At 54.4% G+C, this 26,557-nt stretch overlaps 1 protein-coding gene across 7 annotated transcripts in view; it reads left to right on the top strand.

The window, feature by feature from the left end:
• The window catches only part of IQSEC1 (IQ motif and Sec7 domain ArfGEF 1), a 383,194-nt gene that overhangs the window by 301,540 nt on the left and 55,097 nt on the right, over positions 1-26,557 (top strand). The window contains exon 1 of one of the 7 annotated variants that reach the window (XM_045904251.3): positions 9,792-10,075. The exons of the other annotated variants lie outside the window; for them this stretch is intronic. Within the exon in view, the coding sequence (XP_045760207.1) occupies positions 10,011-10,075 (65 nt within the window). The 5' untranslated portion in view covers positions 9,792-10,010. Of the gene's footprint in view, positions 1-9,791; positions 10,076-26,557 lie in introns of those variants that run through there. 7 annotated transcript variants of the gene reach the window in all.

Genomic DNA, 26,557 nt, shown 5'->3' with positions numbered 1-26,557 from the left:
GTTATGGATTTATTCAAACAATGAGTCAGGCATCACACATATCCCGCGTCCATTAATTCCGAATCAGTGCAGTCGGGTCAAACTGGTTGCAGTCTTCCTCCCAGTGGGATAAGAGAAGGTGTTGTTTAAATCAATAACATAAAGAAGATTGCGGAGGGGAATTTTTAACCCACTTAAGAGAGGCTGATGTTTTAGGAGCACTTAAGGGCATCCGTTTGCAAAACAGGTGTCCCTGGCACTTGTTATAAATGAACGCATCTATTCATTAAAGGAGAGGGCCACTGGGGCCTTGCCTGGGCTTGGCACCTCTTGGTAGCTGCTGTTCTGGGTAGGAACACGCTGCTCAGGAGTAAGCAAGCTCCTTCTCTGGTGGCTCCCTGGAATGCCACGTGTCTGAATCTGAAGCAGAACGAGGCCTTGCAGATTTCCATATTTCCTCCTCGATTCCCTCACTTTATCTGCTCCCTTTAATACAGATGGGCCCCAGTTTAAGCAAAGCTACCAGGAAAGAAACCCAAATATGTCAAGGATGGTCATTTGCTCTGCCAAAGGGATGCATCTTGTTTTATAAAATCTTTAGCGGATAAAATCTTTTTCATAAAATCTTTAATCTTCCTTTAAGTACTGGGCACACTGGAGATGAAAAATGGTGTTTTTGAAAGACCGTTTCGCCCAGCCCTTCCATAATCTATCTATGGTGGAAATGGGGGTGTTGGCTCAGATCGAATAAGACAAGGGTAAGAATGGGGAGCGGGAGGGGGGCCTGCCTTTCCTTTCCCAGCTCACAGGCCTTGCCCCATCCATGGGGTTGTCCCTGAATGAGAATGACTGTGGTTCAACATGACTCACTCATTTATCAGACATTTATTGAGCACATACTATAGACCAGGCACCATCTGGGGCTACAGTGGTAAACAAAGTCCCCTCCTTCACAGAGCTCCATTCTGGTGGAGGAGACAGACAGTAAACAAGCAAACAAGTAATTAAGCAAGATAAATATAGGCTGAGAGATGGGCTTTGAAGGGAATTAGATGAGAGAGAATGGGGATGTGCTTTACCTGGGGGTGTCCCAGAAGGTCCCTCAGAGGAGCTGACAGCAAGCGGGCCCCTGTCCATTGGAACATGTGTGTGCTGTCTCAGAGCCCTTCACTCATGGGGTCTGTCTCTTTCCCAGACTGTAGGCCTGGGCATGGGGCTTGGAACCACAGACCTTAATTCATCCCTGGTGGCAAGCTAGTTCAAGGGGCCCTCTGAGTGTGAGCTCAACCGTGGGGCAGTTTAGTTGAGGGAGGAAGGGAGAGGTGCAGACAGCTGGGGAGGAGAAGGAAAAAAGGCAGGACCGCTTGCCCGGTGTGACCCCACCTGGGCCTCTGGGATGCCCCAGCAGAGCTGGCAGAAGCCTCAAGTCCTTCCCAGAGCCAGCTACCACCATGCCCACCAGCTCCTCCTCAGCTGCTCTCCATTCCAGAGGGCAAGTGAGGCTTTCCCCAGGAAGGGAGTAGAGCAAAGGGAATTGGGATTTGTGATCAGGGTCCTGGGAGCTGGCTAAGTGGGGTCAGTGGTGGCAGAACTCTTGCTGAGGGCCAGGCACTGGGTATCCCGCTGAAATCTTTACACCAACATCAGTGATACGCGTTGTTATTCATTCCCATTTTACAGAGGAGGAGACTGAGGCTCAGAATGGCGATGCCCACGGCCACACTGCCAATAAGGGGACAGAACCAGGTGTCTGACTCCATAGCCAGCGTGGGGCGGGGGGGGGGGGCCTGTATTTGCTTTTGTTGTTTCCATTATATCAGCTGAGAAGGGAAACTGTCTTCTGCAGGGGACTGGGCCTTGGAACTGGGCCTTGAAGACCAGAGGGAACAGTGTTATAAGCATAGACTTGGGAATCAGACAGCCCTGGGTTCAAATCCTCACTTACTAGCTGTTTGCCCTTAAGCAAATTCTTTAACCGTTCTGAGCCTCAGTTTCTTTCTCTGGATGATCGGATGATAATAGTAATAGTGGTATGTTCCTAGGAAGGTCATTGTAAGGCTTAAGTGAATGATACGTGTAAAGTGTTTAGCACAGAGCCTGCATCCGATAAGCACTTTGTGTAGGGGGAAGACAGGGAAGGTCTAGCTTTGTGATTACATTCATGGTTTGGGGGTCAAATGGACCTGGGCTCAAATCCCTATCATCCAGGCTCTAGGTGTGTGGCCTTAAGTAAGTTACCCCACCTCTCTGAGCCACAGTATATCTGTAAAGTGGAAGGTTGTTGAGGATTAAATGCAACCTCTTTTGTAAAGTGCCTGATCCAGGGTATGCACCCGTGAGGGGTGGCCATGGCTGTCTAGAGAGGTAACAGCCCCAAACTTAAGGAACAGGCAAATAGAGGCAGGGAGGTGGGAAAGGAGGCTCAGAGAGACCCATCCACTTGCCCAAGGTGCAATCAAAGATCAGATGTGGGGGAGCTAGGCTATGGACCCCGACAGATGCCCTAAGCCATAAGCATTCCCACTGTGTGGGGACAGTGGTGGAGCAGGGGAAGGGACTGCCAAGCTCTGAGGCCTCCTGGGTGCCCGGGCTGGCCAGGCAATTTCGGTGTTCCTGCCAAGCCCCCACACCACTCCTGCAAGGAGGGTTTACAGGTGCACTCACTGAGGCCCCAGGAAGCTGGGTGACTCACTCACTGTTACACAAGGGAGTCAGGGGCTGGGATGTGTGTCCAGACCCACTGGCCACAGGGCTGCCTCTTCTATCTGGGGCAGAGAACCGAGGTGGCCTAGGCTCTGTCTCAGGTACAGAGGGGCCCAGAGGATCAGACCTGAGGATCTGGCCAAGTGGCTTCCCTGTGCTACCGGCCAGGGAAAGGGGGGTTGAGTTTGAGGGGCTGAAGTGGGGTCACTTTGATTGTATCCTAGGGCTGGCAGGGCCACCTGTTGGGAAGTGTGATGTGCAGTATGATTTCAAGGGCAGTGGGGTGCGGTGCAGTCAGGGAAGAGCCCTTCACTGATGAAGGTGGCAGCTGAGATATTTGCTTCTAAATGTCTTCCTGATGTCGTGAGGCCTCTTGAATCCTGCAAGAAGACCGGCAAACGGCCATTTCCCATCCACTTGAATAGAGACCTGTAACTCAAGTAGTGGCACTTAGAAGCCACAGGTCTATTCTCCGTGGGCCCTGCCCCCTAAATCCCAGGGCAAGCAGCTCAGCTGACCTGGCTGGGCCCAGCAGAAGGACTAGGACAGAGTGCACACAAGGGTGGCCACACTGAGGAGGGAAACCATCAGCACCTTCGGACCCATGGCCACCCCCGCCACCTTCCTTCACTTTTACAACAAACTGTTACCCACTTTGTGGCAGGGGTTGCAGTGGGCACTGGGGACCTAGAAACATGGAGTGCTCTGGGGATCCAGGCTAGGAGGGCTTCTTGGAGGAAGTGATCATTCCTGACCGTTTTGTTCACATTGTCGGTCACTGAGCACCTGTCACGTGCTAGGCTTTTCAGAGCTCCCATAGAGCCACCCGGTGTTGGTAAGGGATTTCGTTTCTCCTTGCATCTGACCCTGCGTCCTGTGTGGTTCTGTTATTGCAAGCCGTCCCTAAGGATCTTTCCGTCACAGCCTGGGTTAATCCATTAGTCAACTGTTAGCATAGTAGCACCTGCATCTAATTTTTATTGTTCATTTAAAGACCACAGGAAAACAGCCTCCTTACACCTCAAACCACAGTGGTTCCCTGACTCTGTGGTTTGCTTTGTCAGAGCGGTGGGGAAGGAGCTGCGGAAAGGAAGTCAGATGATAACGCGTTCTTCGCCGTGCCCCAGAGTGTCTTGGGGAAGTGCTCCTCCCTCCCCCCTGCCCCCGTAGGCCTCAGGCTCCTCACAGTGATTCTGTCCAGCCCTAAAATTTAGGATATGCTAACATTAAAGCCTCTTGAATCTCACTGTCATGGTCCAGGTCTTGGCCAACCCAAGTACCACTGAGTTTTTATGGTTGGTACTCAGCTCTGCTGGTGGCTGGTCACATGGAGCAGTGGCAGTGTCTGAGCCCCACCACCACGAGGGTGGATGGAGAGCCATTGTCCCTGCCCTTGAGGTGCCCACAGTCTAGGTGAGGGTTTCCCTCCCCACCTGGGGGACAGAGCACTGGGAGGGGCTTTGAAGAGAAGGCGATGTTTGGGCTGAGTCTTAAAGGTTGAGTGGGAGGTTGCCAAGCAGATGAAGAGGGTGGCCTGGGAGTGGGAACCGCATAAGCAAAGGCACTGGGACAGAAGAGTGCACAATGCATTCTGGGAGAAGCTCTAGCATAGGGATGGGAGCTGGGAGTGAGGCTGGAAGGAGTCAGGGCCTGGATGACAACCAAAGGAGTGCCTGCGCAGGGAGATGGCCATATAGACTGGTTCCCGGTAAACAACCCTACGCCACCTCCAGGCCACCCCCAGCCTCCCAAAGCAAGTTATCCCAAGGTCATTTACTTTACTTGGTGTAGGGCAACTAGGGAAGCCTATGATTTGCCAGTGGTTTCTGTGAAATTTTAAAAGTAACTTGGCACTTCAGAGCAGCTTGATTTATCTGGAAACTTTCTGTTCTGGGGGACTGATGGGCTTCTCTGAGATACCACTGTGCACAGTTCTGCATTCTGCACAGCTGCCTCCGGGTTCCTACAGCAGCCAACACTCCTAGGAAGGAACCGACACCTCACCCACAGCCCCGCTGTGTGCTGGACGGTGGGGTCCTGTGGCCTGGGAGGCAGGACACCTGGGCCAGTGTCATGGTTTCTAGTACACACCCCAGGGCACATCCCTTTATCACTCAGGGCCTCAGTTTCCCTGTCTGTAAAATGAGGGCTTGGGCCACAGGGATGATGAGAGAGCTCCCTCCCACGCCCAGCATCCTGGCCGTGCCATAGGGATGTTTGTTCGGTCTTATGAAGAGCGACAGATGAACGATCAACAGGTGCTGAGAGGGAGTCAAATGCGCTCCAATTGATTTTCACAGCCATCAGTAAGACACAGCCGACTCAGAGGAAAAGGAATCCAGAGGGCCCGAGAGGTGGCCTAAGTCCCGTCTAGAATTTGGGGTCTTTGGGGACTGGTTCTGGAGGGCCTCAGATTCTCCTACAAGATGCTAGAAGACCTCCGGTCCCGTGGGTTGCCATGATTTTATTGATTTCTTTATTGCACTGGCTTTTTTTTTTTTTTTAAGGTAACAAACACTTGTGTAAAATTTTGAAAACTATAGAAGGGCATAGAGTGAAAAGTCCTCCTTTCTCCTTCCCAGCCCTGTCCCAATAAGACTTCAGGCTTAGAGGGCAGAAGCCCATCTCCAGGAATCTTTGGAAACCCGATTACCCTTACCAGAGGCAACCACTGGTCCATGTTTCTTGGATCTTCGTTAAGAAATAGTCAATGGTTATATGATGCTATATAAGCACACTAGTGTTCTGTATATTTTATTATAAATACTTATCACCATTTATTGGATTGTTAATCACAGTGTCACATCTCAGATCATTTCCTATGTGTATGGTACTGCCGCCATCTTGTTAACATAGGATCCCACTGATGGGCGTATTGCTGTGTACTTAACCAGTCGCCCCTGAGGGACATTGCATGTCTCCTCCTCCCTGTTCTGCTGTTACAAACAACTAATATCCTTGGACCTAAGTCTTTGTACACACGGGCAAAGAGCTCCGTAGGAGTCATTCCTAGCAGTGGATTGTCCCATCACGTGGCCATCTTGTCTGAAGGTCACCTGGCCCAGCCCTATAGTTTTAATCACCACCTTCCCCCATGACATCTGGATTCTGCTCTTCCAGATCTTGTCCACGGCGGGCCTGCGCCAGGGCACTGGAGGTCTGGCTAAACAGGCAGGGTAGCTGGTGCCAACATGAAACTCCCTCAGAGGAGCCTGACTTATTGCAGGGTATATGAACTTTTTCTGTGGAGGACTAGATATAAATATTTTAGGCATTGTAAGTCATCTATCTCCATTGTAACTCTTCAGCTTTGTTGTTGTAGCACAAAAGTATCTGCATTCAAAAGTGAATGAGTGTGACTCTGTTCCAATAAAACTTTATTTTATTTTATTTTATTATTTATTTTTTTTTAAAGATTTTATTTATTTATTTGACAGAGAGACACGGCGAGAGAGGGAACACAAGCAGGGGGAGCGGGAGAGGGAGAAGCAGGCTTCCCACGGAGCAGGGAGCCCGATGCGGGGAGCAGGGAGCCCGATGCGGGGAACAGGGAGCCCGATGCGGGGAACAGGGAGCCCGATGCGGGGCTCGATCCCAGGACCCTGGGATCATGACCTGAGCCGAAGGCAGACGCTTAACGACTGAGCCACCCAGGCGCCCCAATAAAACTTTATTTTAAAAAAGCAGGCAGGGGCGCCTGGGTGACTCAGTCGTTAAGGGTCTGCCTTTGGCTCAGGTCATGGTCCCAGCGTCCTGGGATCGAGCCCCGCATCGGGCTCCCTGCTTAGCAGGAAGCCTGCTTCTCCCTCTCCCGCTCCCCCTGCTTGTGTTCCCTCTCTCACTGTGTCTCTCTCTGTCAAATAATTAAAATCTTTAAAAAAAAAAAAAAAAGGCAGGCAGTGGGTCAGATTTGACTCTCAGGCCAGATTAATTCAACTGCTGAGCACGTCTGTGTCCCGGGTCCCATAGTAGGTGTGATGGATGCTGCAGAGAAGGATGCAGGCCTAACTCTGCCTGGTAATAGCAATATAGCTCATTGGTGTGATGGGAGAGCAGGTGCAGAGTAAACCCGAGAGTGCCTAAGCGGAGTGTCTAACTTGGACTAGGGGCCGGTCAGGGGTGGCTTTCTGGGAGAGGTGACATTGAAAGCTGAAATCCAAAGTCTTAGCTATGAGCCAGGCACAGCAGGACTTTGGGGCTTTGAAAGAAGTTTTGTATTGCTGGACGTATGGTGTGCGTGAAGGGGGCATGATGAGTGGCGAGGGCTGAAGAGGTAAACCTCAATCAGGGCACACAGGCCTGGAGGCAGGCTGTGTGGAGGGCTGGCCTTCATCCTGACAGCTCTGGGAGAGGGACTGCAAAGGTTGGCCTTTCGGGGTGGGGGGTGGGGATGCTACATACATATCTGGTGTCAGAAGCCAGGGGGATGGGGATGAAATTGGGTCATGACACATGAAACAGGCCAAGGCAAGCAACTTAGGACTGAAACCCAGGATGGTACAGTGGAACTAAACATTTTCATGACTTTCTTGAATCCTGTACCCCTATATATGAGCTCCTACTCATCCCTCAAGCCTCTGCCCCAAAGTCCCTTCATCTTTGGAGCCTCTTGTGGGGCAGTTACAGGCTCCTTCCTCTAGATTATCATAACATCATACTGAGGGACACTTGTCACATCAGTGTCTCCCATTGAGGCCTCAGATGACAGGCACAGAGTAAGCACTAATAAATGCTTACTAAGTTAAATTAAACAGCAAGATGAATTCTCCAGGGTAGATGTGGTCCATGAGGCATACTTTACAGTTGAGAAAACTGAGACTCAGAAGGCTAAGCAATTTGCCCAAATGGAACATGTAAGAATTCTGCCCAGTCTAGTCATTTTAGCAGAAAAATTGACTTTCTCTGCCTCTCCAGGCTGGAACTTTGTTGTTTGCCTCACGATTCCCTAAATTATTAATCTGTGAGGCAGTTAACTGAGCAGAAGTAAGAGGCACACTTTGTAGGGAGATAAAACAAAACAAGAGAATTACGAGGCATTTGGTTTCCAGGGACTCCATCCTCTGGTATTCCAAATGCTAACAGGGAAATTCAACCCCCTTCTTCTAAATCCCAGCAGGAACAATGTCGCCAAGACCATCCTGGCAGGCGGCTAGGCCGTGGGCCTGGACAAGTGCCTGGAATTCTTGGAGAATCCAGGTCGTGAGGCTGTCGGTCGGAGCCTGTTTCTGGAGTGCTCCAGCAGCTGGGCTGGGGGAATTCTCTTGGCTCCATTTATTGCAACCTATTTTTAGAGGGCTGTTCAAGCTGGGGTGGGAGTTTTCCACCCCCTCCCCCAACTGGATGATTTCAAAACTATCCTCTCCTACCTCCCCCTCCCCCCAGCCAGGATACAGAACGTGGTAGCAGTCTTTGAGCAGTGTGTGTCAGAAGTCTTCTCCTTCTGGAAGCCTTGTGTGTAGGTGCTTTTGTCCATCTTCCTGATTCTAGCCATCCTGGTGGGTATAAGGTGCTATCTCATTGTGGTTTTGATTTGCATTGCCCAGATGATTAGTGATGTTCAGCATCTTTTCATGCGTTTATTGGACATTCATATATCTTCTCTGGAGAAGTGTCTGTTCAGATCCTTTGCCTGTTTTTTAATTGGGTTATTTGCCTTTTTATTGTTGAGTTGGAAGGGTTCTTTGTATGGCATAGATACTAGACCCTTATCAGATATGTGATTTGCAAATATTTTCTCCCATTCTGAGTCTTTATTTATTTTTAATGTAGCAAAGACAACATCAGAAGCAGAGAGGAGAAATGTGGAGACAGGCAGTGAGGGGCACTGGATTCCTGCTCAGCCTGTTGCCTGGGAACCCTGGTACACTAAACCGGATCTAGGGATGGCCTTTTCCTTTGCTGCAAGCTGGGCCAGCCCAGCCCTCTTCCTTCGCTGTCCCCCACCCCACTCCAGTTTCCCCATCTGGGAAAGCACTCATCATTAGGCTCTTGGCACCACCCCCTCCGAATGAAAGACTCAAAAGGGCACAAGAGGAGTCCCTGCATTAGTGGCTTCCTACTTCTTCCTGACTTCTGCAAACGTGCCATCTGCCTGGCCCTCCAGGAGATGGACTTGCAGGTGGGGCAGGTGGGGTTTTGATTGTGTCTGTGTCCGCTTGATGTCTCCCAACCACATTTGGGCATTCCACAAGTGTGGGTGCTGGTCTCTATTCCTGCCTTCATGAAGCCCAAGGACAGATAATAAACAAGTTAATACGCAAATTGAGAACAGCAAGCCATGATTGCTTATAGTAAGGAGAAATGAGCAGCCTGGAAGAGAAGGTGAGGGAAAACCTCTTAGAGTTAACCCATTTAAGGTGAGCCTCAATTTCCTCTTCTGGAAAATGGGGCCACTAATAGCTCCACCTATATCACAGTGTTGTCTTGAGGACCAAATGTAGGTAGAGAGCTCTAATAGGGAAGCAGGATTACTCTAAGCCAGCCATGGGGGTCTGAAAGTTGTCTCTGGTGGGGTTGGGTGGGCTTAGGGAAAAAGAAGCTGCTTTCATCAGATCCTCACCCAGAAGTCCCCAAATGGGCGTCTCCGGCCTCAGGATGGAACCCACTTTTTTCTCTGGGGCAGGAGCATCAGAGCCCCGGAGCCACACCATCCCGGGAGCAGAGGTCCCATTTTATAAACTTCGGCCAAAGTGAGGATTGGCGAAGATTGGCGCCATCAGCACAGTTGGCTGGTTTGGGTTTTGTATTTGCTGTGCTTACACGTTGGGAAGGAAGATACGTATATTTGAGGACTCTGTCTTGGAGGGAGACCTCCCAGAAAAGGGCCTAACTTGTAGGTACAAGGGATGCTGTTGCGGAGAACTTCTCCGCTGCGATCCTCCCGACTTGGCTCGGCTCGCCCCGCCCCTGCGCGCAGCCCCGCCCCATCGTGCCCTGCCCCCGCGCTTCCCCACGAGGCTCCGCGCAGCCCCGCCCGCCGGGCGCAGTCCGGCCTCCGGCCCCGCCCCTGGCCCCGCCCCCTCCCGGGCCACATTCCTCCGGCCGGGCCTCGCTCTGCGCCAGGCGGGCGGGTGGCGGCGGCGGCGGCGGCGGCGGCGGCGGCGGAGGCGGAGGGGAGGGCTTGGCCGGCCTGGGGCTGGGATTAGGGCCGGGAGCAGCGGGAACCGGCGGGCACTGGGCCGGGCGACCCGAAGTGGTCGCGTGGCGGGTGGTCAGGTCTCCCGGTGGTCGGGTGTCGGCCCCGGGCTGCCGCCCCGGCGGGAGTCGGCCGCGCTCGGCGGGGCCTGGGTCCCGGGCGCTCGGCCCCGTCAACTCCCGCCGCGGCCGCCATGTGGTGCCTGCACTGCAACTCCGAGCGGACCCAGTCCCTGCTGGAGCTGGAGCTTGACAGCGGGTAAGGGACCCGGGCGGGGCCGAGGCCGGGGGTGGGGCGGGGGGAGTGGGCGCCGGGGTTCGGCCGAGAGGGCCTTGGGGAGGGGCTGCACGGAAATGGGCTGGCGGGGCAGGGTGGGGGAGCCAGCAGAACCCCAGCCATTGCACAGCTGGCGTGCAGTATGTTGTGGGTTTGTGAGAGAGCCGGGTGCTGTGTTGTTGTGCAGTGGTTTGTTAGAGCCTGCCGGGGCTGTGCGTGTAAGTGTGTGCCAGAGAGGCTGCGGGGATGGGTGTGCCGGAGTGCGTGAGACGGTCAGGCTGTGTGTGATGAGGGCCTGTGTGTGCGAGAGGGAGGAGGGCTGAGAGGGTGGAGTGTGGCTGTAATCGTATGTGTGCAGCCAGACCCGGGACCTGAGTTCGTGCGTGTGAGAAAAAGAGATGCTGTCAGGACAGGAGTGTGTGTGTGTGTGCATGCGGGCATGTGCGTGCTCGCTCCCAAGCGACTGTCGGGACGGGAGCTTGTGTGTGGGTGAGTTTCCGTGGGAGAAACTGATGCGCGTGGGTATGCGACGCCAGGCGGGAGCCAGTGCACTGGAGTTTGTGAGTCGGAGCGTGGCCGGCGGGCGTCCGTGCTTGCATCTGGTTGAGGCGGGCTGAGGCTGCCAGGGAGTCTTCCTGTGGGCCTAGTTATGCGAGTCCCTGGGCCTGTATCCCAGGTTACGAGTCAGCTCTGTCAGGGAGACCCTGGGCAAGTGTGTGTGAGGACGAGGGATTCGTTCCGGGGCTGTGCGCAGGTGGTCCAGGTATGCTTGGGGGAGAGGGGAGGGGGAGGCGGAGGCGGGGGCGACCCAGGAGTGCGCTGGGGAGCCTGGAGTCCTGGGGAGGTTGAGATCTGTGTGGCTCCTGCTGTTGTGTGAGTGCGGCTGTGAGGGGTCTGCTGGTGTGATTGGGTGTGTGTGTGTTTTTCATGTGCCTGGTGTGGTCAGGGATGGAGTCTTGACGGGGGCGAACGAACGTGTGTCCCAGAGACCAACGCTTTTCTGCTTTGGGGCCTGTGGGTGGCTGCCTGAGAGTCCAGGGGCCAGTATTTATGGAAAGAGAGTGTGTATGTGCTGGGAATATCGATTTCCTTGCTTCGCTCGCCAGCACAGCTGCCCCCTGAGCTGTGTGCAGGCCCCTTGGAGGAGCCAGGCTGTGGGGCGGAGAGGATTTGTTGACAAGCTGACTTGGCTTGTGTCGGGCCCCCTGAGGGGTGGGGGGAAGCCCACCTGCAGCCGTTTGATCTCTGAGTTCAAAAATTCTGCGGCGTGTGTCTGGCAGTTGCACTGAGAACATGCATGTGGTCCCCTCTGCCCCCTCCTCACCCCGGGGGCCTGGGACGCTGGGCTGAGGCTCCGTGTGGGGTTGTGGGGGTGCGGTTCCCAAGAACCCGTCGCTTCTTGTGTCTGGGACGGAGGCTGGGCAAGCTGCAGCTGCAGGGCCAGCTGTCTGGAATCGGTGGCATGAGTCTGAGAATGGGGGGTCACGATATTCATATCGCACACGTGCTACTGTCTTACGCAGCTGTCCCACCCGGTATCGCATTTGCATTCTTGTCCTTGTGGTTCTGGCATCCCCATATCGCAGGAGAGCAAACTGAGGCTGAGTGTTAAAGTCTTGTCGGCACCAAGGCTCTGCGGTTTACGGAGTACCTGCTGTGAGCGTTCCCTGTCTAGGCACTGGGGACATAGCGGTGAGCAAAACTCAGAGTGTTTGTCCTCCCAGGGCCAGCACAGTCGTGGTGACGCAGTCGGCATGCTCCACAGGCGACGACTCTTCTGCTCCCAGCTGAGAGAGACTGAGGGGTGTCCCTGGTGCCCCTGCATTAGGTCCTCTCCAATATCACCCTTCCAGTTGGGATGTCCATAGTCACCTCTTTGGCTTATTTCTCAGTCCTGCATCCCTTCTTATTGGAAGTCCCTCTTTGTATCCAACTCTAAATCTTCTAGCTGCAGGGAAGCCTGCTTGAGTCCTTTTGTTGTCAGGGTTGGTGGTGAACAGCTGCTCCCTGAGTCTCAGAGCACAGGCCAGGTGTCCTGGAGATTGAGAAGCCCCTCTCCGGCACAACCCGAAGTTCACCCGTCCGCCTCAGAGCAGGTGGATCACATTTGCTCTGGAGTGCCTGGGATGCAGTTCTGAAGGGGGGGGGGGGTGCAGAATCAGCCCAGCTCCTGGCCTGCGGAGGCTTAGCCAGCTACTCCTTGGGCTGGCCACCTTGCCCCCCACGCAGAGTCCTCCCAGCTGGCCATCTCTCCCTCTCCAAACCCAGGAAGGATCCAGCATGCTCCAGAGACCTCAGGAGACCCCCAGTGTGCAACAGGTCCAAGATAACCCCCTCCAGGCATGGCCACACCACCTGTAAGCACAGGCTTCTCCCTGATAGCAAGCATGACACCTTTGCGTGGCAGCACCTTGATGCTCTGCTGTTTGAAACTCAGGGCAGTCCAGGTCTCTCCCTACCCTCCCTTTCTGAATGGGCATGTTAAAATAGGGAATCCAGTGACCTTACTGGGCTATTACAAGGGGAGCCTGGAGTAGAACCCAGATGTTATGCTGGAGGGCCCCTGCCAGCCCTGCCAGGATTTTCAGGCTTTCACTCAAGGAAGTTGGACTGTGGACTAGCTGTGCTAATATTTACACAGCTTCAGTTCAAAAACATGGACAGGACTGACAGCTGCAGTCAAACCGTGTGATGACTGGGCAAATAGGTGTTCCTGGAAGGGATTGAACAGGGCCCCGTAGGCTCCGGGAGCTCAGGATATGTGTGTGTGTGCCCGCGCGTGTGTGCGGGTGTTACCTGGCCGGACTGTGTGGAACGAGGGATCTTGGTTGGCCAGGAGAATCTGTGAGGCCAAAGCAGCTCAGGGCGTCAGCAAAGAAGGGCTCAGGGAGGTGAACACTTGGTTTCAAATCCCAGCTCAGCTTTGTGACGTTATGCCAGTCACATTCCTCAGACCACATTCCTCTGAGCCTCAGTTTCCCCCTCCGTGGAAGGGAATGGTACCCTGCTTCACACAGATGCTCAAGGACGTGTCTGACAGCCCTCGCACTGCTGACCAGCCCCAGGCCTCCAGTCTGAGCTGCGATTGTCCAAGTCAGCGCTCTGCTCTTCCCGCTGCCAGTGACCCATGGGATTTTCTTCCTTCCCCTTTTGTAAATTTCCTCTGAATTGTGATGACATGTGGAATATCTGCCCAGTGGGCTTGCGGCAGGCTGGAGGCCTGGGGAGAGCTCCGCAGAGGTGGCCCAGGTCCCCTGTGGAAGTGTGTGTGTTTGTGCTATGGGGGAGGATGCTCAAAGGCTGTTGAATGTGATTTATCATTTGTCCTCAAAAGCAAATCATAATGACTTTAAAGGGCATTAAGGCTCTTGAAGAATTAATTGGTGCAGCCTTGGAGAATCTGGCCGCTCCCACTGCCTGAGCTGCTGCCGAGGAGCGGTGGATGGTGATTATGGTGGGAAACATGGCACGGTGCCACCTGGACCTGCCACTCTGCTGGCTGCTGTGGCCGTCCCCCTAGTTGGGCAAGTGCCCCTTTAAGCCCTGGGGCCTGTGTGCGCTGATGCCTGCCCAGCACAGCGCCCGGCCACGTGGTAGGCACAGCCAGGCGTCAGCGAGTGACTGCACCCACAGATGCACGCATGCTCTCCTGGGCTTGGGGGTGCTTTGTTCTCAGGAGAGATGTGTACGACCCACAGGGCACCCGTTGTTGCACTTCCTATGTTCCTTTATTCACTCACTAGCTACTGAGCACCTACTTTGTGCCAGGCCCTGGGCTAGATGTAGAGGCACCAAGGTTAATAACGTGAAACCGTGTGTCACAGAACCCAGACAGGCCTTGGGGGTCACACAAAGCCTACTCTGCCTCTCCCCAGCTGTGTGGCTTCGGTGATGTGGCCTCCGCTGTCCGAGCCTTGATTTTCTCATCCATGAAATGGGGCTAAGAAGTATCTCCCCGGAGGGCATATGCAGCTTTGCCTGGTGACTCCTACCTATTCAATGCCCAGCAAACCGTAGCCGGTAGCCAGCAACACCAGCATCATCACCACCTCTTCTCTTGAGAAGTGACTACTGAGTTAAAGGTAGTTCCTCACGGTCCTTTTTTGCTGGTTTCTGGAGCTGTGTGGCTTTTAGCTAAGGCACGATCCTAGCTGCTCTCACTTGAATATCCTTTTATGCTTTATTTGCACGTAGCTGTGGCTTCCCTGCTCCTTGATGGAAAGGGTCATTCCCTTTTATTTCCTTGCTTTGCGCCTTCCTAACATGGTAACCATTTAATCGGAACTGAAGGCCCAGATGCAGAGCCATAGCAAGAGTCCCCTCCTTGCTTGTCTGGATGGGGAAACTATGAGCACATTTGTTTTTTCCTCTCTGTTCAAAGGTCAGTATAATAATAGTAATCGCAGTGGCTGCCATTCAGCTCTGCAAAGTACTTAATTCGCAGAGCAATCTGTGAGTAAGGGCTTCTGTCCCCACTTGGGGAACAGTTGGGGGACGGTTATGTGACTTGCCCAGGGTCACTGGCCATAAGTCTCAGTGCTGGGATTTGAACTCAGTCTTCTGGCTTTGGGGTCTCCGTTCTTCGTAGCCAGGCTGTGCCTCCTCTAGAATTTAAATCTGTAGCAAAATCTGTCACCATCATAAATGGAGCCTTTTGTATCTTTCCCAAGCCATGGAACAGGTAGGTGTCTGGTATCCCCCTGGCATCAGCATTTCCAAAATGTTTCCAAATGCCCCAGCCTCGGGCTTTGGTTTGAGGACTACCCTCTGGGCTCTCCTAGTGTCTTGCCAGAACCCACAGGCCCCAAGAGCTGCTTGCCCCTACGCTCCAGCCGGATTCTGAGATAGTGCCCTTGGGCCCTGAGCACTTGTGCATTCTGAGAGTGGCACACCTGCCCAGGCCAGCCTCAGCAAGGAGCAGGGTCTCACAGAAGCCAACGGTCCCCAGACTCTCAGCAGGACCAGTGCAAACACAACCAGCTTCTGCATGGGGAGGAAACCCAAGGCCAGGGCCTTTGACGTCATTAGAGGACACACATGAGTGTGGACTGCTGAACTTGCTCCCCTGAGAGAGAAGAACTGTTAATAAACTGGAAAATTTGGAGGAGTCAGGGTTGTCAGGGTTGGTGACTGCATCTACGAGGCAGTCTCCTCATTCAGGTTCCCCCAAATCGCCTATTGGCCGAGTTGGTCCAGGTCTGTCCACCAACATGAATACTTTCTTCCCAGTGGCTGTTTTAAAAGACAGAAGCAAATGGTGTTCGCTTTTTTATTTCTGGCCGAGAGGCTAGGCTAGGTGGTACAAGATTGAAATGCGTTAGTGCACGTGAAACATTTAAAACAGGTGCCTTATCGTATTATAGCTAAGTGCTCGATAAATGTTTATTATTATAATCACTGTAGTTGTTAACTATTTATCCTGATTATTACTAAGCTTGGAAGGTCTCTCCCTCCAGGGACCTGAGCAGAGCTCGCTCTAACTGGCTGTTGGCATTCAGCCTCCCTAGATGCCCTGGCATCAGTCACTCCTCCCATCCCCTTTCTGGGCCTCAGTTTCCCATCTGTGAAGGGGGTGAGCTTCGTGATGCTTATGGTCATTTGCTGAGGGAGGGTGTTTGACCCAGTGTTGCGGGGGGACAGATTCTGTGGCCAGCCTGCCGGTAACCCTAACCCCAGCTCTGCTCCTCACACTCTCTATGATCTTGGGCATGTTCCTTGGGCTTTCTGTGCCTCAGTTTCCCCACTTGTAAACCGTGGGTGACAGGAGGAGCTCCTGGAGTTGTTGTTAATCTACATGAAGTGCTTAAAGGGCACAGTTAATACCTGAGAGGTGGTAACTTCTAGCTGTGACATCAGGGCGGCCGAGTCCAATTGTGCTAAAACTGGACCGTGGTACTTGTTCAGGGGAGACGTGTTGCTAGACAGGAATGCATCGTCTCTCCTTCTGGCCACAGACGAGGCCAGGGGTAAGAGCAAGAAGGAAGAAAAGGGGTGGTAGCTGGGGGGAGCCATGGGAGGGTAGGGTGCTGCTCACATGCGAGGTGGTGGTGACTGGGAGCGAGACAGGTCGCAGACTTGGTGACAAGTGACTAAAGCCCATAGTCATGTGCATGTGCTTGTAGCCCACTAAGAGAGGGTAGTCCAGAGTGTTTTGGCAATCGCTTTGCCCATGGATTGGAAAAATTGCAAAGCAAGGTGACTTGGCTCTCAGCTAGAGTGAAGGTTTCTTAGGATGGGGCAAATGGCTTGCTCCAGGGGTAATGGAGAGACCCCCTGGGGACACTTCAGGAGTAGGGACACTGGGGCTGATGCCCCAGCCCTGTGGCCCCGAAATGGGGCAGGGTGGCAGTGCCTCTGGAGTTCTCAGCTGGTGGCCCATGCTGAGCTCTGGTACTTCGGGCAGCTCTGGCATCCTGGTCCCACCTGGGGCTGCCTCTGGCGCCTAATGGGGCTGAGAGCTCCAGAGCCTGGCTTCAGGACCCTCTCTGTGCTGCTCTGTGCTCCCCAGCCTGGTCCAGCCACCAGACAGACAGGCAGTTGGCTGCAGTCGAAAGACAGTGGCATTTGGGTTGGAGAAACTTGGCATGAGTCACAGTTCTGCCCCTCTCTGAATGAGTGGCCTGGGCAAGGTGGCCCCTTCTATGAGCCTTATTTGTCAGGTGGGGATCGTGGAGGGAGAGGTGATTGTGGGTAGCAGACACAACAGGTGCCTAGTACAGGCTGGCAGAAAGGGGAAAAGGGTTCAGCTGGCTTTGGGTGAAGCCACGACTGTTTTTGACGGGTCTAGAGTTGATACTGGAGCTGGAATGGGCTACAGAATAAAAGTGATAATATCTGACACTTGGGTGGCCTTTGAATTTTACACACACTTACCTTATATGAACATCCTCAGAGACTTCGATGTGGTTGGTATTATTCCCACTTTACAGACAAGGAAACTAAGGCAAACGTGAAAATAATGTCCGAGCTCTGCAGAAAGTAGATTTGGTATTCTGGTGAATGTATCTTTCCTGCTCCCTGACATTGTTGGGGGGTGGGAGGCTTGGGCCTTAGAATGGAGGGTGAAGCAGGGGCAGGAAGGTAGAGGAGTGGGAGAGAACCTGCAGGACCCCACCGGGCCCCAGCCCTCGGATGGGCACAGAGATGCGCTGGCATTCGGCAGAGCAGACAGAGGACACCCTTGGACACTCGGGCAAGTGGCCTTGAATCCCAGAAACAGTTTGCCAGCCCCAGGAGGTCATCTGGGTGTAAGAACTGCCCTCCACAGTCCCTGGGATGATTTTCCATGGAGAACACGAGAAAGGAGGAGCTAGAACAGTGCCGGGCTTGTAGGTGTTCAGTAAATGCCGGCCGTTCCTATGGTTCTTATTAATTGCTATCAACTACAGTTGTTATTCCTGCCATGATTTCCCTGGGTAGGCCCCGGACTGGACCCTGAAGTGCAGTAAGTCCCGTGCGGGGAGTTGGAGAGGAAGCGTTTGGGGAAGTGGCTCTTTCCTCTGCAGTTACCAGAGGAGGAAGAGGAGGGGGAGGTGTGGCCACGCAAACTCCAATTCTCTGTTCCTTTGGGACCATTGACTTTTCTAAGAGCCATAATTTAAATGGGCAGGGTTTGGGATTTTGTTTTTGTTTTCCTACTTAGTAAAAAATGGCAAAATGACCCGGGAAGGCCTTGAGGAGGGTAACGGATTCTTAGCACTATTTTGAACCTTTCCTTATGCAACCTTTTAACCATACACAGAAGTAACGGGCAATTGTATTTCATTGCTCCCAGACTGTTTCAAAACACATACCAGACATTTTGATGTTTTTGATCAGGGACCTGTCCAGTGGAGGTGGAGATGTCGAGTTGCTGGGGGTGGGTTCCTGGGATAGAGCCGTAAAGTTCCCCAAACAGCCCTTGGCTGTGTTGGCCCAACTGGGGAAGCTGGAGCCTGGTCCAGTTTCCCAGCCTTGAAGACCAAATGATGCCTGCTGCATTCAGGGAAGTCTGTGTTGGAGGCCCTGTGTCTGCAGGTGGCCAAGGGAGGCCAGGCCTGTGCATTGCCGTCAGGCAGGGCTTTCCTGGGGAAGGGCTGGCGTCAGGTCAGGAGTGCCCCAGGCATCTGCCCTTCATGCCTTGGCTCCCTGGGCAGAATTGGACTCTCTGCTGAGTGTCCCCACAGACCCTGCCTCTACTGCCCTCATTGCCCCTTGCCTGGTGGTAGAGCCGGTCAGTGGCACCTGCCTTTGCCCCGAGACAGGTTGGCCCCTCACCTCGCTTGGCCTCTGGACACACCCTGAGCGCTCTTCTCTGGCTTAAGAGACCAGGCCCTCCCGGGTTCTTCCCACCACGCATGTCAGCACTGCGGTTCCTTAAGCCTCTGCCAAGGCCCTCTTTCCTTCTCGCCACACGGTCTCTTCCATCCTGCAGCTTCTAATGGTGCCGCTTTTGGAGCCTGGCACATAACAGGTGCTCAGTAAATTTTAGCTGCAATAGGTATATTAGTTGTAATATTCTAATATGTTCTTAGGAATATATTATTACTACCCCTAACATCTTACACAGTGCTTGGCACACAGAGGGCCCTCAACCAAGTTTGGGTAAAAAAAAAAAACAAAATAGACAGCAGGCCTGAGTCCTACCCCAGTCCTGGCTCTGAGCAGTGACCATGCCCTGTCCACTCACCTCTCGCTCTCCTCAGGTGCAGATGCTGGGGTTGGGTCAGATGGTTGGGTGCCTACCTTCCGAACAAAGGGTGCTCCTTAAGGCTTTTTCCCACTGTTGAGTGCTCACAGCCTTATAGCCCCTCCCTTTGTCCCCGGGGCCCCTGTGCACTGTGGGGAGCAACAGTCCTATGTTGTGATAGTAACAACAGCTACCCTGAGCACTTCTGGGTGGCAGGCCCCAGGCTGAGGATTTGTGTCTGCATTATCGTTTGACTGTGAGGTAGATAATACCCCCATTTAATGGCTGAGAAACGGAGGCACAGAGAAGCCAAGTCATTTACCCAAGGTCACACAGCCCCTCTCTGCCACATGCCAGACAAGTAGTCTACAGGGAAGGGCTGTGTGACAGAGCTGCAGGTGTGGGAGGTCGAGGGGGTGTGGCATTCCCTACCTGGAGCCTTCATCCTTCCCCCAGACCCTTTCTTCGTGCCTGCTGCCGTGCTGCAGGTCCAGGTCCCTAGAGCGCAGAAGGAGGGGGGTGGGCAGACGGGGTGGTGGGTGGGCTTTCCCCGCAGAAGGCAGAGCATGTGGGGCGGGAGTGGGTGTGAAGTGCTGGGCCCGGTGCCTCGGTCAACCTGCCCTCTCCTCACCCTGTGTGGGAGTTGTGTGGGCCTTGGTGATTTACGCGGCCCCTCTGTACACCAGTTTCTCCATCTGCAAAATGGGGAGAGGATTCAGCATCTGCATCAAATGGTAGTTATCTGCAACACCCAGAGGGAACCCTAATGTAAACTCTGGACTTGGGGTGATCCTACTGTGTCAGGGGAGGTCCATGGATTCACAAATGCACCATGGTGGGAGGTGGGGGGTGTTGAGAGTAGGAGAGGTTACGTTGGGGGGGGCACGGAGAATATGTGAAATCTCTGCTTTCTGCTCAGTTTTTCTGGGAACCTAAAACTGCTTTAAAAAATAAAAATCTGTTCTAAAAAGTCATTATAGGATGCTAGGAGTTCGTTCGGTGCAAAGTGCTCAGAGCATCTGTTGTTATTATAGTATTCTTTGCACCATCATCAGTTCATCCAGTGATTCATTCAGTCACTTCATATATGGTTTTGAACACCTGGGGACACAGACGCTAAAATGCGCCCCCCCCCCCCACCCAGGGTGAGCTCACAGTTGGGCAGTGAAGTCCTGTGGGCTCTCGTGGGCTCCGCTTCCTCTGCTATGGGGTACTGAGTGTTTCGGGGAGGGGAGCAGTGCACATTGCCACCAGCCGGAAGTCACAGCACCATACGGCTGCAGCATGGGGGTGGAGGGGGTCAGCAGGATGGACAGCAGGCTGGGAGGTGGGCAGGGCGCCTGTGGGAGGGGAGTGTCAGCGCCACACTCAGAGGTTTGGACCATGACAAAGATTTGATGCCATAAAAGACGCGAACAATTTGCATTTTAGAAAGTGCTTTCTGGCAGTTGAGGGTGGGTGAGTGCGGAGGGATCCCCCTCTTGAGGACAGTTTAATGTTGGTGCGGGACTGGGGTGGGACTGGAGAGCTGGGCGCAAGGTTGTCCCAGGCTCCACAAGGCCCGCACGCTTCGTCCTGGACAGCAGGGTGGGCCGGAGGCAGCAAGGCCAGCACGACGGGCATCTTCCTTCTCTCTGCCCACACTCTGTCCCAGAGCCAGCCTCCCCAGCGTGTGCCTCCCGCCCGGCACTCCCGGGACGTCCCTGGGGCCTGGCCCAGCCCTGTCTGCTGGAGCCTGCCACAGAGAACTGCTTTATTTGAGTCCATTTTGTGCGTATGGAAATAACTAGAGGCCTCTGTATTTAATTTGGCTCAGCCAGGAAGATTTTTGGCTGTGTGTGTGTGTGTGTGTGTATTCTGAAAAATCTTTCCGAGTGAGCCCCAGGGTTGGAGGCTCTGGCCGTCTTTATGCAGTCAAAACCAACAAGGACTGGCCTGGATTAGCTGGGGGTGACCGTCTGGCAGAGAGTGGGCTATAGGAAATGGCAAAAAAAAAAAAAAAAAAAAAAACCAGAAAGGGAAGAGGGTGGTGTCGTACACAGATGAGATCATGGTCAGGGAAGCTGTTTTGTAAACTTTGTTGCTTGAGGCCAGGTAAGCAGTGGGAAGGATGAAGGGGAAGGGGCTTCTGAAAGTATAAATCTCCATACAGATCCACAAGAGACATTTCTGGTTTCCCAAGCAGGCAGTGCCTAGTTTGGTGTTGGGTTAGAGAACACTCATCCCGAGCCCCTCTTTTTGGCCTTGGCAATCCCAGCAGAGTCTCTCCATTGAGCCCTTCTTCTCTGAGCAGCAGTGTGTGGTCCACAGCAGAGACAGCCCCACGTGTCTACACAGGGGTTTGCAGTTGGCCAAGTGAGTCTCCCCCACCCCCCAATTCCCACATTCCTGTTGCACAAGCGGGTCAGGAGAATGATACCCACTGCAAAGATGAGACCGCCAGAAGCCCAGAGAGGTGAAGTAACTTGCCCCAGGTCACTCAGCCCGGAAGTGGGAACCTGGTCTCGACCTGGTCTGATCTCCACCCAGAGCTTCCCCACACACTCTGTGGGCATGTCTGGAGCCACGGGGGCATCGTTCCAGATACAGAGACGGACAGAGGGGGCTTCCAACCCCAGGAGACCATCTACGAGTCCAGTTTGAGAATAAACACCAGGTATCCAATGGCTTTTCAAATTATATCTTGACCGTGTGGAACTGAGGAATGAGGACATCTGGGAAATCGGGGCTTGGTGGCTGTGATGACCATGTGCTTTTGGATCGTGACCAGTGTGGTGGCATTACTTCGATAGAGTCTTGTAAAAGTTAAATGGAGAATGCAACAGAACGGAAGCTCCTTGGCATTCCCACTAGTTATGCAAAGCTGTGGGAAGGCTTGGATCCTGCCCCTCAGGACTTGGTGTTCTAAATCAGGTTCCTTGGGAATGACTGAGCCCAGAGCTGCAGATCAGACTGCTGTTCTTTGAGAGGGGTCCTCTGTGAGCATTGCAAGCAAGTGCAGATGCCTTCAATAGGCAGGAAGGTGACCTGTGGGGGAGGAGTAGGCAAGTGTGGTGGGCACTAGGGAGTGGTGAGGACTGGGGCAGTGGAGAAGAGCATGTGCCATCTGGGGGTAGCTATCCCCAGCTCTGTCTGTCATCAAGCAAGACTATAGGCCCAGTACGGCCAGATCCTTAACTGTTTCTCTCCCCAGGGAAAGTCAGAAGTCTGGATTTTCATTATAAAAAGCCTCTACATGGTAAATGTTGGCCATTTATTGCAGTGGGGGGAGGGATTGTTTGCTTTTTTAAATACTCTTTGGGCCTGGGAACTCTGTATGGAGACCTTGTGAGCCCCTTGCATGGAGGTGCTCTGTCTTCCAGAGAGCTCTGTGAAGTCTACAGTGTCCGTATGAGGAGTGGGGTATGGGCAGCGGGCCTCCCACCCATCTGTCCCAGGGACAAGGCCCAGGGTCCCGGATGGGTGGGCCTCACCCCTGCCTTGGTCCTGGCCCGGATAGCACTGGGGAGAATAAAGGGCTTTTTCACAGCCTGTCTATGGAAAGGCTGCCCGTCCTGGGTTTGACTGCAGGCCTGGCGTTCGAGGCCTGATTTTCCTCTTGATTTGGGCCTTATCCCTGGTTTGGTGCTCCAGTCCCCAGACGCAGGGTGAGCTCCCAGGCAGCTCGAGGACCTCTCTGGGACTCATGGTGATGCCACTGTGAGTGGCCCCTCCCCAGGCAGAGGCCCTGGCCGGGCTTGGTGGCAGGGTGTTCACGCCGGCCCCGGGCCCCTGCCCTCATGCAGAGAGTCATGGCTCCCCTCAGCCAGCTGGCTTCCAGCCAAAGCAGCAGTGCACGTTTGCCAACCTGTGGTGTGAGACTCTGCTCCTGCTTCCTGTCTGAGGCCCCGCCAGCGCCAGCCTGGCCCCACAGGCCTCCCGGAGTTGTGGGGGGTGGGCCAAGGGGAGCTGAGCCAGGGGTCCCCAAGGGGTGAGACTGCATGAGGCCCCTGTTCCTTTGTGACTCGGGGTCTGGAGAGCAGTGCTCTGGGTTCCGCAGCCACTGAGTGTTTCCAAGGCCCAGCTGCCAGGTGAGGGAGCGAGTGTGGACACAGATCCCTGTCATGGCTGTGCCATGTGTCAGTGACCCAGCAGCCTCCCTCCCCTCCAGGCCTTGGGCTCCTGCTTCCAGATGACAGAGGAGTGAGCCCTGCCGCTGGAGGGGAGTGGACCAGGGGCCCAGGCAACATGCCAGGGGACAGTGGGCTAAGGGGGCGCTGCCCAGGGGGTCTGAGAGCAAATCAAGAGGGGTTCGGTCCTACAGCTCCTGGTCCAGGGGAGAAGGTGAGACGGGCGCGGTTGTGGGGATGCACCTGGCGCAGAGTTCTCCGTGTTTGAATGCACGAACAAGTGAGAGATGCCGCTTCCCAGGTGTGTGTGGGCTCCTTAATCACTGACAGCATCACTCATTTGTTCCTTTGTTCATTCATTCATTCACCCAACAAATACTGACTGAGCTCCTGCTCACGCCAAGCCCTGTTTGCGGCGCTGGGGAGGCCTGATAAACAGAGGCAGCACTGGCAGCCCCACCGCCACCCTTCCGGATCCCACTTTCTCCTGGAGAGAAGGACTTACAGATCAGAGCGAAGGGAAAAAGGTGGTCAGCAAGACGTGCTGTGAAGGGAACCAAGAGTTCGACATGACAGGGGTGTGGAGCTGGCACTTGTATACAGATCGAGAACACCCCTTTTCCTTCCCTCCTGCCAGGGCGACCCCTTTCCCCCACGTCTGCCGTGCTCCGAGCTCCAGGGCACGCCCTGTGCAGGCCCCCACGCACCACGAGGGGCTCCCCTGGCCCTGCACTGGGCACCGTGTTTCTGCACAGCCGAGACCCTCTTCCCGATGGGAGCGGCCAGAGTCAGGAACATTCAAGGGTGATGTGCTCACAGGTTCTTGGGGCTGCCCTCCAACCCCTCCCTGTCCTGTCCCAGGACCCTGAACTCCAATCTCCAAAGCCCCCTCTGGTCCTCTGGGCTGTTTTAATGGCAGTGACTCACAGCCGCGCCACGGGACAATCCAGCCCATCCCCAGCAAGGGCAGACAGATGTTCTTTATGCTCAGGAGTGAGGCCTGGCCTGGGGAGATTGGAGCCATCACCTCCTGGGGGGCCGGAAAGATGATCTTGGAAAACATGTTGACAGGGCAAGGGCCTGGCGGCATGCGCTGGCTTCACGGGACAGCAGACTTTTCTCCTTCCCTCTGGCTGTGCGCTGATGGGAACACGCCCCATCTGAGGATGAGCACTGCTGAGGCCCCTCCTGGATAATTCCCTCTAATTAGGCAGAGCGTTCGTTGTCTGCAGGGCTCCTTGCCAAGGCACCGTTCACCTGACTCCACCACATTGCCTCAAAGTGGCGGCCAGCCCCCGACCCCAGGCAGGTGGGAAATTGAGGCTCAGGGAAGCTGGGGTTGGAGAGCCTCACCATCACTCACATCATCATGGCATCAGGATGGAAAGTGCCTTGCAGCGCCGTGCAGGGTGCTTGGGACCAGAGGGCAGGGAGCAAGAGTCGGTGCCACCACCGTGCCCCCTCCAGCTTGGGCATCGTGCAACGCGGCCCCTTTCCTGCTGTGCTCGAGCAGTCCAGGAAGACTCCTCCACTCCTAACTGCTGCCTGCTTCTCCCCATGCCTCCTGCCCGCCCCGGAGGAGCCGCTGACAAGCTGGGGGAATGCTGGATGTTGGTTCAGTAAGCATGAAATAGCCTGAAAATAGCCTCCCGCTTTGAGAAGTTCATTGTTCCGAGTCCTGTATTTTTATACATATATTAAAAGCCACTTCTGGAGGTCTTGGTGCCAGGTAATTAGAGATAACGCTGTAGCCGGGAGGTGCATCTGGGCCAGAACTTGTCTCGGCCTCGGCAGGGCAGGCCTCAGGGTGGGAAGTTAGCAGGAGGGGGTTTGGCCTGGAGGTTAAAGGGCAGTCAGCAGAGAGGGAGCTGGGCACCCACGCTAGGGTTGCTCTGGGAGCAGCTGTTCTGGGCTCAGGGGCCACCTGAGAGGTCTGAAGGTCACAGAAGCCAAGAGGTGTGGGGATGGAGACCAGGGGTCAGTGGTAGGGGCTGTGGGCCCACTCCCTGCAACGGAGCACAGGGCTGGAGGGAACCTCCCATTTTCTCTTGGTTAAGACCTCGGACTCCTGAAATTGGCCCTGCCTAAGCCCCGCTTGCTGGTGGGAGGGGTCGGGCCCCCTCAGCAGCCCACTGACCCCCTCCTTGCCCCTCAGGGAACAGTGAGACCCCCAAAGGAGGGACCCCAGCTGGCCGCATCCTCTGCTGCCAGCTTAAATTTCAGTGACCCCAGCCCGTGCCCAGTGCTGCTCCTCCCAGGGCCCCCCACTTCTGTCACCGTTCAGATGTGCCTGCGTCTGTCCCAGCTTTAAAACCAGTCTTCCTTGGGCGCCTGGGTGGCTCAGTTGGTTAAACGACTGCCTTCGGCTCAGGTCATGATCCTGGAGTCCCGGGATCGAGTCCCGCATCGGGCTCCCTGCTCAGCAGGGAGTCTGCTTCTCCATCTGACCCTACCCTCTCTCGTGTTCTCTCTCTCATTCTCTCTCTCTCGCTCTCAAATAAATAAAATCTTTAAAAACAAAAACAACAGTCTTCCTTGCAGCCCCCTTCAGCTGCCACCCCAAGCCCCCACTGTCTTCTCAGACACCGTCCTCCAAGGCCTTTCCTCACCCCACCAAAGCCTGACTTCTAACCCCTCTCTGTGCCAACCTTGCATCGCCTTGTCCCTGCTCTCTGCTGCCTCAACTACTCTTCGGTGACTCTGGCCTCACCAACTTGGCATCAGGACCCTGAGGCCTCCTGCCCTTCCTTTCATTCCTCCCACAGGTGTCTTCTGGCTTGTCACCATCTCCCACATAGATCTCTTCTTCTGTTCCCACCTGGCTGCAGACATTGCTGGACGTGCATCCTTCCCTTCTCACTCGGCCTGCAAGTTCTGGTCCTGCCTGCCCTCCGTGCATGCCACACTGAACTTCTCCATCCCCTGTGGACGCTGCGGACACCCACCTCCTCCCACTCAGCCTTCACCCCTCACGGCCACACGGTGCTCCTCCTCGGGTCCTAGCTGTTGGTGCATGCCTCCTAGGGGGCCTCCCCCCATCTAGCACCAGGGCACGGGCTCCGCTCGCCATCCTGCAGTACCAGACGCTTCCTCTGTTACTATTCCTAACACGAGCCGTCATTATTAATTAGTTGCATCCCCCAGTGTGCCCACGAGGACAGGGCTGTGTCTGTCTGTTCACTGCTACACTGACAGTGCCTGGCAGGGGTCTGTCACCTACTTGGCATTCGGTACATGTTCACGGAATGAAGCGCCAGAGTTCTGTGTTTTAACAGAATCTAGAATCTGTGGTTTAACAGAATCTAACAGAATCTAGTGGGGAAGCCCCAGTTCTCAGGGCCTGACATCCAGACAGTCACATCCCCACATATAGTGGTATGGTGGCACTATAAAGAGAAATGAAGTGGGGAAGAATAGGGAGGGCCAGGGAGGGGTATGGCTTTTAAATGAAGTGAACCGAAGGAGGTGAGGGAGTGAACCAGGTAGATATCTGAGAGAAGAGACACCAGGCAGAGGGGAAAACATGTGCAAATGTCCTGAGGTAGGAGTGTGCCAAGAGTACAGAGTAACAGTGGGGCTGGGGTGGGGTGGCCAAGAGGGCATGGAGGGAGGGGGTAGCAGGAAGAATGTTTGGGTCTTAATAGTCTTCTGGGTCACTCTGAGGATTTGGGCTGTAGATCCCAGTGA

The sequence above is a fragment of the Mirounga angustirostris genome, unplaced genomic scaffold (assembly GCF_029215605.1).
Source record: "Mirounga angustirostris isolate CCGP_5_RB_7025 unplaced genomic scaffold, mMirAng1.0.hap1 SCAF_1, whole genome shotgun sequence".
Lineage (NCBI taxonomy): Eukaryota > Metazoa > Chordata > Mammalia > Carnivora > Phocidae > Mirounga > Mirounga angustirostris.
The sequence above is the reverse complement of the archived record's forward strand: the minus strand, read 5'-3'. Positions and strand labels throughout refer to the sequence as shown.